Source organism: Oncorhynchus clarkii, chromosome 30 (genome assembly GCF_045791955.1).
Source record: "Oncorhynchus clarkii lewisi isolate Uvic-CL-2024 chromosome 30, UVic_Ocla_1.0, whole genome shotgun sequence".
NCBI lineage: Eukaryota > Metazoa > Chordata > Actinopteri > Salmoniformes > Salmonidae > Oncorhynchus > Oncorhynchus clarkii.
In genome coordinates this window covers 25,270,542-25,288,880 of record NC_092176.1, presented here as the reverse complement: position 1 = coordinate 25,288,880, position 18,339 = coordinate 25,270,542, and the positions used below count along the sequence as shown (strand labels likewise).

The 18,339-nt window shown below is 41.5% G+C and overlaps 1 protein-coding gene across 5 annotated transcripts in view; it reads right to left on the bottom strand.

Moving 5' to 3' along the window:
• Positions 1–18,339, bottom strand: part of LOC139389743 (autism susceptibility gene 2 protein-like) — a 452,500-nt gene that overhangs the window by 344,772 nt on the left and 89,389 nt on the right. For all 5 annotated transcript variants that reach the window (XM_071136670.1, XM_071136669.1, XM_071136666.1 and 2 more), the window contains exon 2: positions 736–1,005. In XM_071136670.1, the coding sequence (XP_070992771.1) occupies positions 736–1,005 (270 nt within the window). The remainder of the gene's footprint in view (positions 1–735; positions 1,006–18,339) is intronic.

The window sequence follows — 18,339 nt, the reverse complement described above, 5'->3', positions numbered from 1 at the left end:
GTGTAAGCAGGTCAATGCAGATCGCACAACTAGAGGAGAAAGAAGAGAGGGGGAGGAGGGGAGGGAGTTAGGGAGTTAGGGATGGAGGGGGAGATAGGTAGGTAGGTGTGGGGAGGGAGGGAGATAGGTAGGTAAGGACAGAGGAAGATGGGGATTTATTAGGATCCCCATTAGCCGACGCCAATGGCAACAGCCAATGGCAACAGCTAGTCTTACTGGAGTCTGACATATAACAGACAAAAAACTTTACAAATAACATACATTTAAAAACATGAAAATGTAGTGTATGTGTGTGTGTGGATCTATCAGTTAGACATACATGTCAGTACATTCACACAAGTAGGTCACATGGTGGAGAGGCATTGTGAGAGAGAGCAGCAAACTGTTAATACATAGACGTGGTAGGAATATATCTCCCTGTGCCAAACTCTGACTCAAATGGCCTAGCAGTACAAGCTGCCCTCGTGCCATCAGTACTGGCATCATTCAGTCTGGGCAGGGAGGAACTTCCAACACAGAGAGTGAATCATTGCACAGCGCTGCCCCGGTACATACAGAAAGAGAAACAACACTAACAGGACCACAATAGAATAATAAGCCTTCGTAATATGCATTCAAATGATCAAATCAACTGATGAATCAACCGCAAAAGACCAACAGCACACAGCACTCAGGTCTCCCTTGTAAAATATGCCTTCTGACCTCAATGGGACTTCCTGAATAAATAAAACAGACCTGTTTGTTCTTCTTGGAGTATGTTTTCTTCAGCAGTCTGTCATTCATCCTCTCCTGCTCTCTCTGGGCATGGTTGATGAAGCCGTTCTCCAGGGGGTCTAGGGACAGGGGCATGACGTTCTCCTCCTCCTCCTCCTTCTGTCTCTTCACCACAGTCTCCTGCTGCTGTTTCTCCTCTCTCCACCTCTCCTTCTCTTTCTTCTTCTCCTCTCTCCACCTTGCCTTCTCCTTCTTCTTATCCTCCTGAGACTTCAGGGCCCCAGTCTTCTTCTAGAAGAGGAGAAAATAAATGGAAAGGAGAAAAGAGAGAGAAAAAAAAGGAGGAGAAAAGAGAGAGAAAAAAAGAGGAGAAAAAAGAGGAGAAAAGAGAGGAGAAAATCAGGATATTAGTGTCAGGATAAATATGATGTGGGGGTTGATGTTGGGGAACAGCCAAGTGTACAGTAGCCATGTTGGATTATTCAAAGCAGAAAGACTATGTACAAAAACAGTCAGTCGTAGACTGTCAAGACATGTTTAATCCAGTCAACAGAAGCACAATACCTTCCAGAAGTCCCTAAGCATATTAAGGGTTTGTCTTTAATAAGCTTATGATGAAAGGAAAATGTTCTTGACTATACAGTAAATACAACAGTAATATATAGTAGAGTCTGGTGCATATTGTACAATCTGGTTTGGCTTAATCACAGTCTGATAGCTACTGTCAGAGCCATACATTTAGATCAAAATATAAAATATATGGCACTGGCTACTGTTACATCATGACCAGGCTACTTTCTCCTTCTGGTTGTCTGCTTGACTAAACTCTGGCTAATCTATAACCATATTATTTATTGAACCTTTACTTAATCAGGAAAGAGCTTTGAGGTTAGCAACCTCTTCTGCGAGGGCGGCCTGCAAATAACCAGGGGATAACGTTGCAGCCAGAAAACTGATAACTATGGCTACAGTTACATCATGGCATAGCTATTGGTAAACAAACAAAGTCTTCGAAGCGATGACGAAGGCTGTGAGGCTGATATGTGAAGTGAATAATTCACAGAAGAGGGTAGGGGAAAGACTGTTAGACTGGCGTTGGAGACACACCACTGCTTGAAGCCACACACAGGGCCCTGCACAGGGCTGTTAGTTCACAGAGCAACATCTGTTCTCCGCTGCATGGCTCTACTGGCTACATTACAGACACCCCTACTGTGATGAGTAGTGAAGTGAGGGAAAGAGAGAGAGAGCGAGAGAGAGAGCGAGAGAGAGAGCGAGAGAGAGAGAGAGAGAGAGAGAGAGAGCGCGCAACTTCATCTGAATAGTAAAATAATTGGCTCTGGGGGCAGAGCAGATGGCTATCACATTAGCGCTAACACAACAACACTGATACATTTACAAAGGTGCATAAGCAAAGCCTCCCGTATATACTGACATCCAGTTCCTGAAAGGGGCTCTTCACCTACTCTAAGGCAGCAAATTAATGTCTCATGAGACCTGAGAGACAGCCAAACCGGGCTACTTGTAATGACATTCATTACCCTGACAGCCACATTTGAAATGCTTTGCCATGACAAAGCGAGACAAACTGACAACAAAGGACATGAAAATTGCTACCAGAACCTTCTTAAGAAAAAAAGCTTCTTAAGAAAAACGTTATAGTTAGTTCTGATGAACTTCTTATTTTTTTTCTTAATAAGTTTCGTTTTACTTAATAATTGTTTTGTGAATCCTCAACAATATCTTAAGATTTAATGATTTTCTTACGAACTTGTCAAATATCTTCTTACAAATCTTCCAGGCAATTGTTTCAGCTAGCTCTCTAGCTAGCAATGGCAATCATGTTAGCATATTTCTTACTGAGATTACTGTATTAAAACATTTTCTTGGGTTTAAAATAATCAATACTGAAACTTTCAGATGATGTTGGTGAGTGAATTAAACATGTTCAATTGCTTTCATGAGCTTTTTCTCTCACTACCCTGAGGTGAAGACAAGACTTTAGTTATCTTAGAATTATTTTCAAGAATCTAATTTATTCTTAACTTTTTGCTTAAGGAGAAACATAAGAAATCAAATTTACAATAAACTTTTTGAGGAATAGCAACTTTCCTAAGAACTTCGTAAATATATTCTTATGTGGCATTGACATTAGTGATAGGCTTATTTATTGGTTTCAAGCACATGTGACAGAGATGATAGGATTTGTCCCACTATAATAAAGTGTTTCCATTTGATTACATGTATTTATCTGCTTTATGTCTCAAGATGGGGTTTATTTGTTGGCTTGTGAACCCTTTATGCACAAAAACAAACTTTATTTTTTCACATATCATAGCCATCAGACTAGCTATATAAAAAACAAAAATGGATAACCAAGGAAAGCGCAATAAACACTACAGCAAACAGGAGCTTGAAGTGATGGTGGAGGAAATAGCAGCCAGGAAAAGGTTGTTGTTGGGGAGACTCTAAACTGCGGGGTCACTGCAGAGACCAAAAAGAGAGGATGGGCGAGAGTGGCCAAGTCTGCCTCTGCCATCGGGGGTATGGCGAGGGACAGTGATGCCACCGTAAAAAACAGTGGTCTGACATCAAGTCGGATGCTAAGAAGAAGGGAGCTGAGAGAATATTCATGTGGACCAGCTGGACGAGAAGGTGTTGTCCATGATAGGAGAGATGGTGATAGAGGGACTGTGCGACCGGTAAGTTTAGTTGCTACTTTAGCTAGCTAACGCGTAACGACATTATAGCCAACATAGCTTACAACACTAACGTTAGCCAAGTTCTTCTTCGAAAATGTACGAGCTAACGCGAGCTATTTAACATTGTTAATTAATGGCTAGCTAGACAATGTGTGTTTAATTAGTTTTCTTGCTATATTTAAATGTTCAGTAGCCAAATGGCAGTGGCGCAAGAAAATGTTAATGGTTACAAAAGTATCCATTTGTCACAAGACCAGGGTTTAGCTGTCCTAAAGTTAAGTACATTTCCAAGAAGAAACATTATTTTCCAAGAATCCTATTTCTTCTTAACTTTTTTCTTAGGAAGAAACATAGGGGGGAAAAGTAAGAACATTGCCAATAACTTTATTGAGTAATAGCAACTTTACTTAACTTTCTATTTAAGTCTATAGTTAAGGAAAAAATGGCAGTTAACTTCCCTTTTGGATAAATAGCGTGTCAAATTTCAACTTCCTGCTACTCACGCCATAATATAAGATATGCATATTATTAGTAGATTTGGATAGAAAACACTCTGATATGCATATTATTAGTAGATTTGGATAGAAAACACTGACGTTTCTAAAACTGTTTGAATCAAGTCTGTGAGTATAACAGAACTTAAGTAGCAGGCAAAACCCAGAGGACTAACCGTTCAGAATATTAGTTTTTTGGTCTCTGTCTGTTTACTGGGTTCTCATTGGCAAATGATATTTCTTAGGAACCTGTTTTCAGTTCCTACCGCTTCCACTGGATGTCACCAGTTTTTGGAATTTGGTTGAGGTTATTCATTTGTGCAATGAAGAAGTAGGCCATCTAGGAACTTGGGTAACACTGTTGAGAGTGCGCAAGACGTGAAAAGTAGCGTTGGTTTGTTGTCTTCCTGTATTGAACACAGATAGACCCGTCTACAATTTGATCGATTATTAACATTTAAAAATACCTAAAGTTGTATTACAAAAGTAGTTTGAAATATTTGGGCAAAGTTAATAGGCAACTTTTGAAATATTTTGTAGTGACGTTGCGTTTTTTGGAAGCTGTTTTTTTCTGGATCAAACGCATCAAATAAATGGACATTTGGATATATATGGACGGAATTAATCGAACAAAAGGACCAATTGTGATGTTTATGGGACATATTGGAGTGCCAACAAAAGAAGCTCGTCAAAGGTAATGCATGTTTTATATTTTTGTGCGTTTTGTGTAGCGCCTGCAGGGTTGAAATATGCTACCCACTTTGTTTACTATTGTGCTATCATCAGATAATAGCTTCTTATGCTTTCGCCGAAAGGGATTTAAAAAATCTGACATGTTGGCTGGATTCACAACGAGTGTAGCTTTAATTGAGTATCTTACATGTGTGATTTAATGCAAGTTTGATTTTTATATCATTTTTTGAATTTGCCGCGCTGCATTTTCCCTGTTTTTTGCCCAAGTGGGACGCAACCGTCCCCTATACCATAAGAAGTTTTGTGAATCCGGCCCCAGGTGTTTTCCCTCTTTAAGTGGTCTGAACCTTCACACGCCACCCATCAATATTCATCATCTGAAAGAGGAGATTGGCAATTTAAAGTCATTCAATTTGCATGCGAGACCCCACCTCCGGGGTTATTATTAATATAGGCATGTCTAGTAAACACACTTGGTGGTTGAGCTATGGGATCAATTAGAATTACACTCACAGAACTGTGGAATCTCATTGATATTCTGTCTTGTGGTCCTGATTTGTGTGTGTTTGTGTGTGCGTCCAACATTCTAACGTTCACACTGTAACGTCCATGATTGCCTACTGTAAATAATTTCTGCTTGGAAGACTCAACCAGCTTCCAACCTGGGAAACATACACATGCAGGTGCGCGCGCGCACGCACACACACACACACACACACACACACACACACACACACACACACACACACACACACACACACACACACACACACACACACACACACACACACACACACACACACACAGGGAGAGGGAATGGACTGGAATGGGAAATGGCTCTGCTAGTCTGCACATACAGGCACAGTAACCGGAGAGACCGCTAGACTTTCCTGACCCTGGCGTGTTGCCGTGGCAACAGCATGTGGGGAGAGCGAGCTTTGTTGCCTTTCCAGATTGCACTAGGAGGGTGAGAGGGGGAGGGGTAAGGGAGGGTGGGAAAGGCCTGTATAAAACCCCCACAGTTGTCCCAGGCAGGCAGCTAGAGTATGGTAAACAGCCTGCGTCTGATCATGGAGCAGGGGCATGCCCTGGGTTGTGGAAGCACACTGCAGACAGGCCCCCATCAGGAGGGTAGTACAGATAGTCAGCATCCTCTACCCCTGGTCTGGTTGTTTCCTGGGGTGCTTTTCACAGGACATGCATAAACCAAGAGGCACCTGACCGAGAGCGGGGAAGTTCTCAAACGAAGTCCTCAGCCTCTGTGAGACAGCGAATGAGAGAGACAGAGAGAGAGTAAAAGAGCAAGAGAGAAGCAGAATACCTGACCACTGTGACTGATCCAAACTTAAGGAAAGCTTTGACTATGTACAGACTCAGTGAGCATAGCCTTGCTATTGAGAAAGGCCGCCGTAGGCAGACATGGCTCTCAAGAGAAGACAGGCTGTGTGCTCACTGCCCACAAAATGAGGTGGAAACTGAGCTGCACTTCCTAACCTCCTGCCCAATGTATGACCATATTAGAGACACATATTTCCCTCAGATTACACAGATCAACAAATAATTTGAAAACAAACCCAATTTGGATAAACTCCCATATCTACTGGGTGAAATTCCACAGTGTGCCATCACAGCAGCAAGATTTGTGACCTGTTGCCACAAGAAAAGGGCAACCAGTGAAGAACAAACACCAGTGTAAATACAACCCATATTTATGCTTATTTATTTTACCTTGTGTACTTTAACCATGTGTACATTGTTACAACACTGTATATATATATAATATGACATTTGTAACATCTTTATTTTTTGAAACTTCTGTATGTGTAATGTTTACTCTTAATTTTTATTGTTTATTTCACTTTGTATATTATCTACCTCACTTGCTTTGGCAATGTTAACACGTTTCCCATGCCAATAAAGCTCCTTGAATTGAATTGAGTAGGAGATAGAAAGTCAGAGAGAAAGAGAGCAAAGGGAGAGGTAGCAAGAGAGAGAAAGAGAAAAGAGAGAGAGAGAATGAATAGGTAGCAAGAGCGCAAGAGAGGGGGCCGCCTGCCTGTGGTGTCTAATGCACATCATCACATTTCACTGGCACTTCTCTCTCCATCCGCAGTAATTATTTAGGAGACACAAAGAGCTCAGCTGGGGATCACTTCTTCTACATTAGAGGCAACAGAGGTTACAGGGGCATTTTTAAACAATGAGATACACTATGCCACCTATGGTGTGCTGACTTACATAACCACACTACTTAGACAACAGTTATCCTGCAGTTGTTTCTAATGGCATCTGAATGGATTTGTAGAATGATGTAACCTGTTTCTGCTGTTTGTGTTTCAGTCATCTATTGTTAAATATGTTCATTGTGTTTTAATGAATCCCTTGGGAGGGAGTCTGTGAGCTTGAATACATGATCAAAGCTCTGACGGTTTATTGAAGTAAATCCATAATTTCTCTCAATGGCAATGTCTATAAACAGACTATAAAAAAACATCATAGCACTGATCAAAATTGTGTGTGTGTGTGTGTGTGTGTGTGTGTGTGTGTGTGTGTGTGTGTGTGTAGGGAGGGAGTCCTTCTCTCATAACCCACTAAGAGTAAACTATGGACTACTTCTGTGTGGTCCCAATGGTTTTCCCTGTCACAACTCAATGATAGCACCACATCTCTGTGCCACATACGGTTGGCACGGTCTGTGCCACATACGGTTGGGTAACTTCTCTCCACTACCGCAGAGCTGCTTCTCACTACACTGATGGAACTGGGGATCCCAGACCCCCACAGGGGCCCCACCTGCAAAAGTACACCACACACACTCCTGCCACACACAAATATAAACCAACACACACTAACTCCTGTCACACACCCACACACAGAAACAGACATGGGTTATTCTATAAATAATGGGGCAAATGTGTGACATTGGGATCAACAAAAATTATTTTTATGCAGTTCCACATGTGTACTCAGAGGAATAAAAGTAAATATATGAAAAATTGTCCCATACCTCCAGCTATACAACAACATAGGTCTAGGACTATACATCCTTTAAGCAGGATTTATACAGACATTGGCATGTCAAATTCAAGGACTTTCAGGGACTTTTTCAAGCACTTAATTGTAATTTTCAAAGGACCTTAATGTTATACAATTGTATAATTTATATAATGGTACATATAGGGCCAAATATAGACCCCTCCCCCCCAAAAAAGACATGCAAAAAGTGTCTTCACCAGCGTAACATAGGTGACAGTAAAATATTCTTGATATTATACACCTTTTCTCGAGCACTTGGGCTGTTGTTGCATTGCATGAGCTATCACAACAGCTGTTCGTCACTTGACAATCATTCATAAAATTCCTTCCTGGATGAGATGATGATGTGTCAAAATATCATAGCGTAACAAAACAGCTGGACATTACCTGCGCATCCAACAAGTATTATGCATAATTATTGAAGAACGTTTTACAGTATCAATTTATGTTTTTAAGTATCAAGGTAAGGTGACTCATTCAGTTAGAAGCATTCGATTTTGCAATCGCATAAATCATTTGGGATTTGTGTGCCCATGAAAACTGTTTTCACCCCTTAACATAAGGAGACGCGAAACGTTACGTACTTACACTGCATTTCTGAGATCTCTATACAAAAAACTGTCCGATACCTAGATCCAGGATTCTTACAGGGTTTAAGTTCAATCTAATTTAACTGATTATTGCTTACTATATGATACACTACATTACCAAAACTATTTGGACACCTGCTTGTCAAACATCTCATTCCAAAATCATGGGCATTAATATGGAGTTGGTCCCCCCTTTGCTGCTATAACAGCCTCCACACTTCTGGGAAGGCTTTCCACTAGATGTTGGAACATTTCTGCGGAGAGTTGCTTCCATTCAGCCACAAGAGCATTAGTGAGGTCGGGTACTGATGTTGGGCGATTAGGCCTGGCTCACAGTTGGCTCACAATTCTTCCCAAAGGTGTTCAATGGGGTTGAGGTCAGGGTTCTGTGCAGGCCAGTCAAGTTCTTCCACACTGATCTCGACACACCATTTCTGTATGGACCTCGCTTTGTGCACGGGGGCATTGTCATGCTGAAACAGGAAAAAGCCTTCCCCAAACTGTTGTCACAAAGTTAGAAGCACAGAATCGTCTAGAATGTCATGGTATGCTGTAGCGTTATGACTTCCCTTCACTGGAACTAATGGGCCTAAACCGAACCCATGAAAAACAGCCCCAGACCATTATTCCTCCTCCACCAAACGTTACAGTTGGCACTATGCATTAGGGTAGTTAGTGTTATCCTGGCATCAGCCAAATCTAGATTCGTCCGTCGGACTGCCAGATGGTGAACTTTGATTCATCACTCCAGAGAACGCATTTCCACTGCTCTAGAGTCCAATGGTGGCAAGCTTAATACCATTTCAGCTGATGATTGGCATTGCGCATGGTGTGCGGCTGCTCGACCATGGAAACCCATTTCATGAAGCTCCCGATGAACAGTTGCTCCAGAGGCAGTTTGGAACTTGGTAGTGAGTGTTGCAACCGAAGACAGACAATTTTTACGCGCTACACTCTTCAGTACTCGGCCGTCTAGTTCTGTGAGCTTGTGTTGCGCTACCACTTCGCAATAAAAGCAGGGCAGAAATTTAGCATTCTATGATGGTACCACGTTGAAAGTCAATGAGCTCTTCAGCAACACCATTCTACTGACAATGTTTGTCTATGGAGATGTTATACCTGTCAGCATTGGGTGTGGCTGAAATAGCCATATACACTAATTTGAAGGGGTGTCCACAAAGTTTTGTATATATATTGTATAACAAGAACTTGCACAACCATAAATACAAAGACAGAAAAGTAACGTTTTATGTCACACAGTTTTGGACAAATCTGTCAAGAAACCAACCATGATAAAAATGAAACAGGTTTTAAATCAACTGGTGAATTATGTTGAATATAGCTAGGATAGCTATGAAAAGCCAACTGTGCTGACCTGTTGCACCCTCGACAACCACTGTGATTATTATTATTATTTGACCCTGCTGGTCATCTATGAACATTTGAACATATTGGCCATGTTCTGTTATAATCTCCACCTGGCACAGCCAGAAGAGGACTGGCCACCCCTCATAGCCTGGTTCTTCTCTAGGTTTCTTCCTAGGTTCTGGCCTTTCTAGAGAGTTTTTCCTAGCCACCGTGCTTCTACACCTGCATTGCTTGCTGTTTGGGGTTTTAGGCTGGGTTTCTGTACAGCATTTTGTGACATCAGCTGATGTAAAAAGGGCTTTATAAATACATTTGATTGATTGAATAATACATTATGGCCTTTCTCTTGCATTTCAAAGATAACGGTACAACAAAACAAAATAACATGTTTTTTTGTATTATCTTTGATCATATATAATGTGTTATATTCTCCTACATTAATTTAACATTCCACAAACTTCAAAGTGTTTCCTTTCAAATGGTATCAAGAATATACATATCCTTGCTTCAGGTCCTGAGCTACAGGCAGTCAGATTTGGGTGTCATTTTAGGCGAAAATTTAAAAAAAGTGTTGGATCCTTAAGAGTTAATCACAAACTTGTATGCCATCTGTAAATATGAATAACATTGTTAAATTATGAGGCTAGTTGGTTTAGCCACGGAAAAAGACAGAAACCTTCCTGCTAGCCATGATTGGCTTAGATAATGGATGGGCTGAACATGCCGAGAAATGAGTTTGGATTGGTCTGCCACGTAGCATCCTTTCTTCTGTAACAAAGGACTCCTCAGTATGTGTAGATAATCCTTTCTAACATGGCTTTTTTTTAAAGATATCATGAATAACTGCAAAAGTGTTACTCTCCACTTTCTGGAGGAATCAGTGGAATGCCAGTGGAAGAGTATGATAGCTAAGGGGATGGAGAAAATTCTGACATTCGATTGCAAATATGTGGAGGGAGTCGAAAAGAGAACACACAGAAGGCTATTTTATAAAACACCTATCTCCAGATTACATCTTCAAACTACGGGCAACCATGGCATCTGTGACAGAGAAGTAAAAGCGTTCATCCATGTATACGGCAAAGAGAGTCTAGCTAGCTAGTTTTTCAGATATTATATGTTAATCTTCTTGTCAGAAAGTTGTTTTCATTGCAAGTTAAAGCAAACTGTTAGCTAGCTAGCTAATGTTAGCTGGCTAGCTCGCTAGCTAGTGTTACGTGTATGATCTGTGAAGTAATATTATTTGTATCACAGATACATTTGCGTTGCTAGTTACAGTGGGGCAAAAAAGTATTTAGTCAGCCACCAATTGTGCAAGTTCTCCAACTTAAAAAGATGAGAGAGGCCTGTAATTTTCATCATAGGTACACTTCAACTATGACAGACAAAATGAGAAAAAGAAAATCCAGATAATCACATTGTAGGATTTTTAATGAATTTATTTGCAAATTATGGTGGAAAATAAGTATTTGGTCAATAACAAAAGTTTATCTCAATACTTTGTTATATACCCTTTGTTGGCAATGACAGAGGTCAAACGTTTTCTTTCTTCACTTCTGTAAGTTTTCACACACTGTTGCTGGTATGTTGGCCCATTCCTCCATGCAGATCTCCCCCGTGTGGTTCTGGGATTTTTGCTCACCGTTCTTGTGATCATTTTGACCCCACGGGGTGAGATCTTGTGTGGAGCCCCAGATCGAGGGAGATTATCAGTGGTCTTGTATGTCTTCCATTTCCTAATAATTGCTCGCACAGTTTATTTCTTCCAACCAAGCTGATTACCTATTGCAGATTCAGTCTTCCCAGCCTGGTGCAGGTCTACAATTTTGTTTCTGGTGTCCTTTGATAGCTCTTTGGTCTTGGCCATAGTGGAGTTTGGAGTGTGACTGTTTGAGGTTGTGGACAGGTGTCTTTTATACTGATAACAAGTTCAAACAGGTGCCATTAATACAGGTAACGAGTGGAGGACAGAGGAGCCTCTTAAAGAGGAAGTTACAGGTCTGTGAGAGCCAGAAATCTTGCTTGTTTGTAGCTGACCAAATACTTATTTTCCACCATAATTTGCAAATAAATTCATTAGAAATCCTACAATGTGATTTTCTGGATTTTTTTTCTCATTTTGTCTGTCATAGTTGAAGTGTACCTATGATGAAAATTACAGGCCTCTCATCTTTTTCTGTGGGAGAACTTGCACAATTGGTGGCTGACTAAATACTTTTTTTGCCCCACTGTACATATACACATGGAATATATACATGTATTTGATTAAACGTATTAACTGATGATCTGATAACATAACTGATATATGAAAACTTTCCACCAATAGGCTCTATGCTTAAATTTCCTCCACCAACAAAAGCCAATATGAATATGAACTCACATATGAAGTGGCCATCTGTAATCTGGCCCAGACTCTCCTGAGTCTGATCAGAGGGTTCAGTTGACAGGCCCAGAACACACCTCCCTTAGGAGTGGGGAGCTACAGTGTGTGTTACTCAGCAGCCAGTCACCTGTCTCTACAGAAAGCCCTGATAGAGTTAGAGGTTATGGCAGGAGGCTATTGTATTGTGTATCACATTCACATCACACACAGTCTTTGTTCCTGGGCTGGAAACAGTCTGGTGGCTACTGGAGTGGCAAGCTACAGAGAAGAATGGATGGTAAAATATCTGCTATAGAGAGGCGGGGTATAAGCAGACCTGAGTGCCAGATGAGAGTTGACTTTACAGATTCCAATGCACCAGGCAAGCTCAATCAAGTGCAGTATTTTAAATAAAACTTATTAAATTTGAACCCAGGTGTGTACCTTCCCTCCCTTGTTCCACAGCACAGTCTCTCTCTCTTCTCCAGTGTGAGTAAAGCTCATTCCACACTGTCATTCACCTCACAGCAGGACAGAGTGAGTGTCTACCTTGGTACCAGGAGGCAACACAGACAGCAGTATCCAAGCATATCTCTGTCTGCTCAGTCTCTCCAGAGCAGTAGTGAGAATCCACTCAACTTTTCATTGTCTCTGGATGGATTTGCGGAGAAACTGACAAAACTGTTGAGCTTTCAGTACAGTGTGAAAAGAATGTGTTCTTTTTTAACTGACATCCAATCTTTAAGAGGCAGTTTGAGTGTTTCTTCAAAGTTTGTCTCCAGGGGCCAGGCATACGTCTGTCAATAAGAGCCCAATAATATTCTAAACAGCTTCTCTGATGGTATTATGTCTATTTAACAGTGGGGGAGAACTTATACTAGATTGATTTGTTGATCATCGTACAGTTAACATTATGAATTTAGCCTCTACACCTGGTTATTTGTTGTGTTTCTGCAAAGTCATTTGAGGAGAGTAGGAGCAGGAAGGAGGTGTTGCAGAGGTGGCAGCCATACAGGAAAGTTGACTTCTCACTTCCTCTCCTCCGCAGAGAGAGAGAGAGAGAGAAAGAAAGAAAGAGAGAGAGAGAGAGAGCCCCAGTGGAATGTGTCACTGACACCACAATGTATTTTTGGGCCAGTGTGTGGGCCTGGGCTGAGGAGGGGAATGCAATTGCAGGAAGCTTCCTGTGACTGTGGGTGGAAAGTTTGCAGGCCATATTGGCTGCTGTGCAGAAACCGGGGAAGCATCATGTCAGCCCCCATCCAACCAGCCAGCCAATCAGTCAGCCAGCCAGTCAGCCAATCAGTCAGCCAGCCAGTTAGTCCTATTTCTCTCTGTCGTTCACTTTCACAACTTCTCTTTCATTCAGTGATGTTGCACATGCAGCCCCTGCTAGGCATCACTTGTTTCCTGGGCACTTGTCAGAGCAGATTCATTAAAGAGATTTACAGTGAGGTTTATTGTTGTACTGCATCACCCCATTGTCACCATGTCCCCCATGCTTCACCCCTCTCCCCTCACCCCGGGACCCAGCCAGGCCAGATGGTGTCAGTCCATCTGGGACCCTTTCCAGCACTCACACCTCTCTAAATAAAGACAGCCAAAGAGAGGGAGTGAAATGAGAGAGAGTAAGCAGAGGAGAAGAATGGGGAGTGGAGCTGCTAGTTCGCTGGGGTTTACAGATAAAATGACAGGGCCTGGACATGGAGGTGAAAATCCTGAGACCTGCTGCCTGGAGAGTTCCCCTTTGATGGAGGAGGAGAGGGGGGAGAGAGGGAGCGGCTGCTTCAGTCTCCCCCAGGAACCGTCTCTGGGGCCTGGCTACTAATGAGAGCCTTGGCTGGCTGGATGGACGGCTGGCTCATTGGCTGGATGGATGGCTTGCCGGATGTTTTAAATGACTTCGAACAAGCTCCCCCCTGTTGGGTAGATTACTGAGAAAAAGAGTTCGAGAGAGGGGGGAGTTAGAGAGGAAATAGACCTCCTACTATGTGTAGTGGTGCTGGGCCAGTGGCTAGCAAAGTAACTGAATGACCTGGAGTAGATTAACACCTCTGAGCTGTTGGCCCTTTCTCTACCGAGACCTAGACCACAGCTGGCAAACAGAATTTTATACAGACCAGAATGACTGATGAACTTCTGTGGATTAGGGATTAGTCTAGAGAGGAAGTATATGAAAAGGGAAAAGGCACGAGATAAGTTAACAAAAGAGAACGGATTTGGTACATTTAATCCTATTGGTGGGACAATTTATGACATTGATCAATGTAGAAGTGTGTGTTTTTCTCTGTGGTTTGTTATGTTCAAAAACGGATTATCTGTTTGGCTCAGAGCAGTCTGTACTTTTTAGGAAGCGATTTAGCCTGCTGATTCTGCTTGCAGAAGGTGTGCCAGAGTAAATTAAAAGGGTATGCTACCACTTAATTTGAGGTGTGTTCGCATGTGTGTGTTCACGTGTGCATGTTCGTATGTGTGTGTCTGTGCATGTGAATGCATGCCTATGCATGTGCGTGTACTCATACATCTATGTGTGTTTGAGCTGACAGCAGCATTAGATCAGGGGGCAGTGCCTCTACACTGTAGATGTTGTACTATAAAGGTGGCTAGGCGGTTTCTCAGCTAAATCAATGTGATCTAAATCACACTGATTTACCGGTGGCTAATGTGTGCAGAAATAATCCTCCATTTATGCACTAATCCACACCCTGAACGGACGTGAGTAAAGATAAATATTTTTGATGCTTCGTTACAAATCTCTCTTTTTTGTGTAGTTTAGCAATCCTCCAACCAGGATTTTTGGAAAACCAGGGAATTGATTGATAGTTTCCTGAATTTTGCAACCCTAGTTTTGTGGGACCCAGGTGGGCGGCTGGACAGGTGGTGGGCGGCGGCAAGTGCTGATAATTTACAACAGGGATGAAGGGGAACTCAGTCAGGGTCTCAATTTAATGTTGAGCGTTAGAATAGTAGAATACACAAGGTGCAATTTCAAAATGTTGTTGTGTATCAGCAGTTTTTTTCTTGTTATGTCAGTCACTTAGTCCATGTCAGCATTTTTTTTTTTAGATTGGTAAGCTAGTCTAGCCTAGCCAGCTATTGTATCTAAACTTGTAGTAATCATGGTCAAATTACTGACCGGTGGCCCTCCATTGATTTTGTTAGTCACTTTAACTCAGTTATCATATGTAGAATTGCAGCAAACTTACTTTAAAACTGCAACCTTTTCTTTACGCCCCATGGCAAAATGTGTAGAATTGCAGGAAATTCACCTTTTTTTTCACTCTGCTGTCAAGAAGGGGGGGGGGGGCGCTAAAATGTTTTGCTCTGACATGGGAGGGGGTCCCAAACAAAATTTTACTTAGGGCCTCCAAAAGGCTGCATGTGTGGGTATCGATGTCGGTACGCAGACCAGAGAGCCACTGCGGCCCTTCATGACGAGTTCAGACTTTTTGTGGCCCCCAATCCATTCAAAGTTGCCCATCCCTGATTGTGGCACCTGTTTTAACTTGTTATCAGTATAAAAGACACCTGTCCACAACCTCAAACAGTCACACTCCAAACTCAACTATGGGCAAGACCAAAGAGCTGTCAAAGGACACCAGAAACAAAATTGTAGACCTGCACCAGGCTGGGAAGACTGAATCTGCAATAGATAAGCAGCTTGGTTTGAAGACATCAACTGTGGGAGCAATTATGTATCGTGAGATTACGAACCACAATTATGTACCACGATACTATGGGGGCCATGTATCGTGAGAATACGTACCACAATTATGTACCACGATACTGTGGGGGTCATGTATCGTGAGATTTTGAGTGAAAACCTCCTTCCATTAGCAAGGGCATTGAAGATGAAACGTGGCTGGGTCTTTCAGCATGACAATGATCCCAAACACACACTTCGTAAGAAGCATTTCAAGGTCCTGGAGTGGCCTAACCAGGAGATCTGCATGGAGGAATGGGCCAAAATACCAGCAACAGTGTGTGAAAACCTTGTGGAGACTTACAGAAAACGTTTGACCTCTGTCATTGCCAACAAAGGGTATATAACAAAGTATTGAGATAAGCTTTTGTTATTGACCAAATACCTATTTTCCACCATAATTTGCAAATAAATTCATAAAAAATCCTACAAAGTGATTGTCTGGATTTTTTTTCTTCTAATTTTGTCTGTCATAGTTGAAGTGTACCTATGATGAAAATTACAGGCCTCTCTCATCTTTTTAAGTAGGAGAACTTGCACAATTGGTGGCTGACTAAATACTTTTTTGCCCCACTGTATATATACAAATTATTTATAAAAAAATATCAGAACATTAACGATGTGTGTTCGCTTGTTTTGTCCTGTTCTGTAGTTTCAACCCAATGATTCATCTGACAAACAAATAATTTAGCGTCCTGCAGGCCCAGGCATGGATCAAAGCTGGCGAGACATTCAATAATGTCATCTTAACAGACTAATCAACTGTGGCCCTTGAGAAATTTGCTCAAAATCGCTACAGAAAAAAAGAAAGAAGATCAAGCAAGCCGAGTCCCAAGCATCCGCTCAAACTCCATGTGTGGGGGGGAGATTTCTCGCTAGGGACCAGGCCCATATTTGGTTTTTGATGTTAAGTTTGGCTATTTACAAACCAAAAGGTAAATAAAATATTGTAGCCTACACCTCACGGACTGCTATGTGTTCCACAATAATTCACTGTTGCCTCCTTTTTCAGGTATCATGGCTCGAGACTTCTTTGAGGAAGAAATCATCAAGAGATATACTGGACCCTATGTCAGAGAGGTGTTTCTGGGACCACATCGTTTCTTTCAAGTCAGGATTATAGCAATATTTTGTTACGTTTAGGCCTATTTACATGTATATTTCTAGTATTGTACCTAATGTTGGCTGTTAGGCTAAATGTCTTGTTTTCTTCTCCAAATGCAGATAATGACCCAAAACACACTGCCACCTGGGTTTGCATTGCAAACCAGCAGAGTATGTAGTAAAATAAAGGTTAAATAAAAATAAATAAAAGACCTACAACGCCTACAGTATATCTACAAATATTTTAGATGTAGGTCTCCTGATTTAAACCCGATCAAACTTGTTTGGCATCAACTGAAAACATTCATCCGTAACTCTGCCAAGCCGACAGGCAAAGATGAACTGGTCAAGGCCATCAAGAGGTTTTGATTATTTGCATGATGGGCTACACCTGCTAAGGTTGTGATGTCTTCACTATTACTCTACAATGTAGAAAAGAGTAATTATTTTTTAAATCCTGGAATGAGTAGGTGTGTCCAAACTTTTTCGGTAATGTCAAAAGCCGCACTGAAGTCTAACAAAACAGCCTCCACAATCTTTTTATCATCAATTTCTCTCAGCCAATAATCAGTCATTTGTGTAAGTGCTGTGCTTGTTGAATTTCAATGCCTATACGCATGTTGAAAGTTTGTTGTCAATTTGTTTACCAAAATAGCATTGTATCTGGTCAAACACAATTTTTAGCCAGTAAAGGGGGCTTTACTATTCTTAGGTAGCAGAATGACTTTTGCTTCCCTCCAAGCCTGGGGGCACACACTTTCTAGTGGGATTAAATTGAAAATATGGCAAATAGGAGTGGCAATATCGTCCACTATTTTCCTCAGTAATTTTCCATCTGAGTTGTCAGACCCTGGTGTCCTGTCATTGTTGATAGACAACAATCATTTTTTCACCTCTTCCACACTCACTTTACGGAATTCAAAATGACAATGCTTGTCTTTCATACTTTGCTATGTGATATCTCTCTGTTAATATCACATACATTATCAAGCATTTCACACATGTTATCCAGATTCTGACTGTTAGCACTTGGTGGTCTATAGCAGCTTCCCACCAGAATGGGCTTTAGGTGTGGCAGATGAACCTGTAGCCATATTACTTCAACAGTATTTAACATGAGATCCTCTCTAATCTTTAGAGGAATGTGGTTCTGAAAATAAACAGCAACACCTCCACCATTTGCATTTCTATATTTTCTGTAAATGTTATAACCTTGTATTGGTAACACAGGATCATCAAAGGTATTATCTAAGTGAGTTTCAGAGATACCAGTGAATTATTGATTTCATGAACCTTGTTTCTTAAGCTACATACGTCAACGTGGGCAATTTTGAGCACTTTTCTTTTGGGATGCTTACTTGTTTCCATTGCTTTACTGGGAACCTTAGCAGAAGTAGATATACTCATATTATTTATGTTAGTGCAGGGTGAGCTGCACACAGTGGACTTCCTCCTAGGGCACACCGCCTCAGTGCTAACAGTATAAATCTGGTTCATAGGCACATGATTACTGCATACAATAACTGTAGGATCAGCAGAGGCATTCAGGGCAGTTAGAGGGACATACATTAGG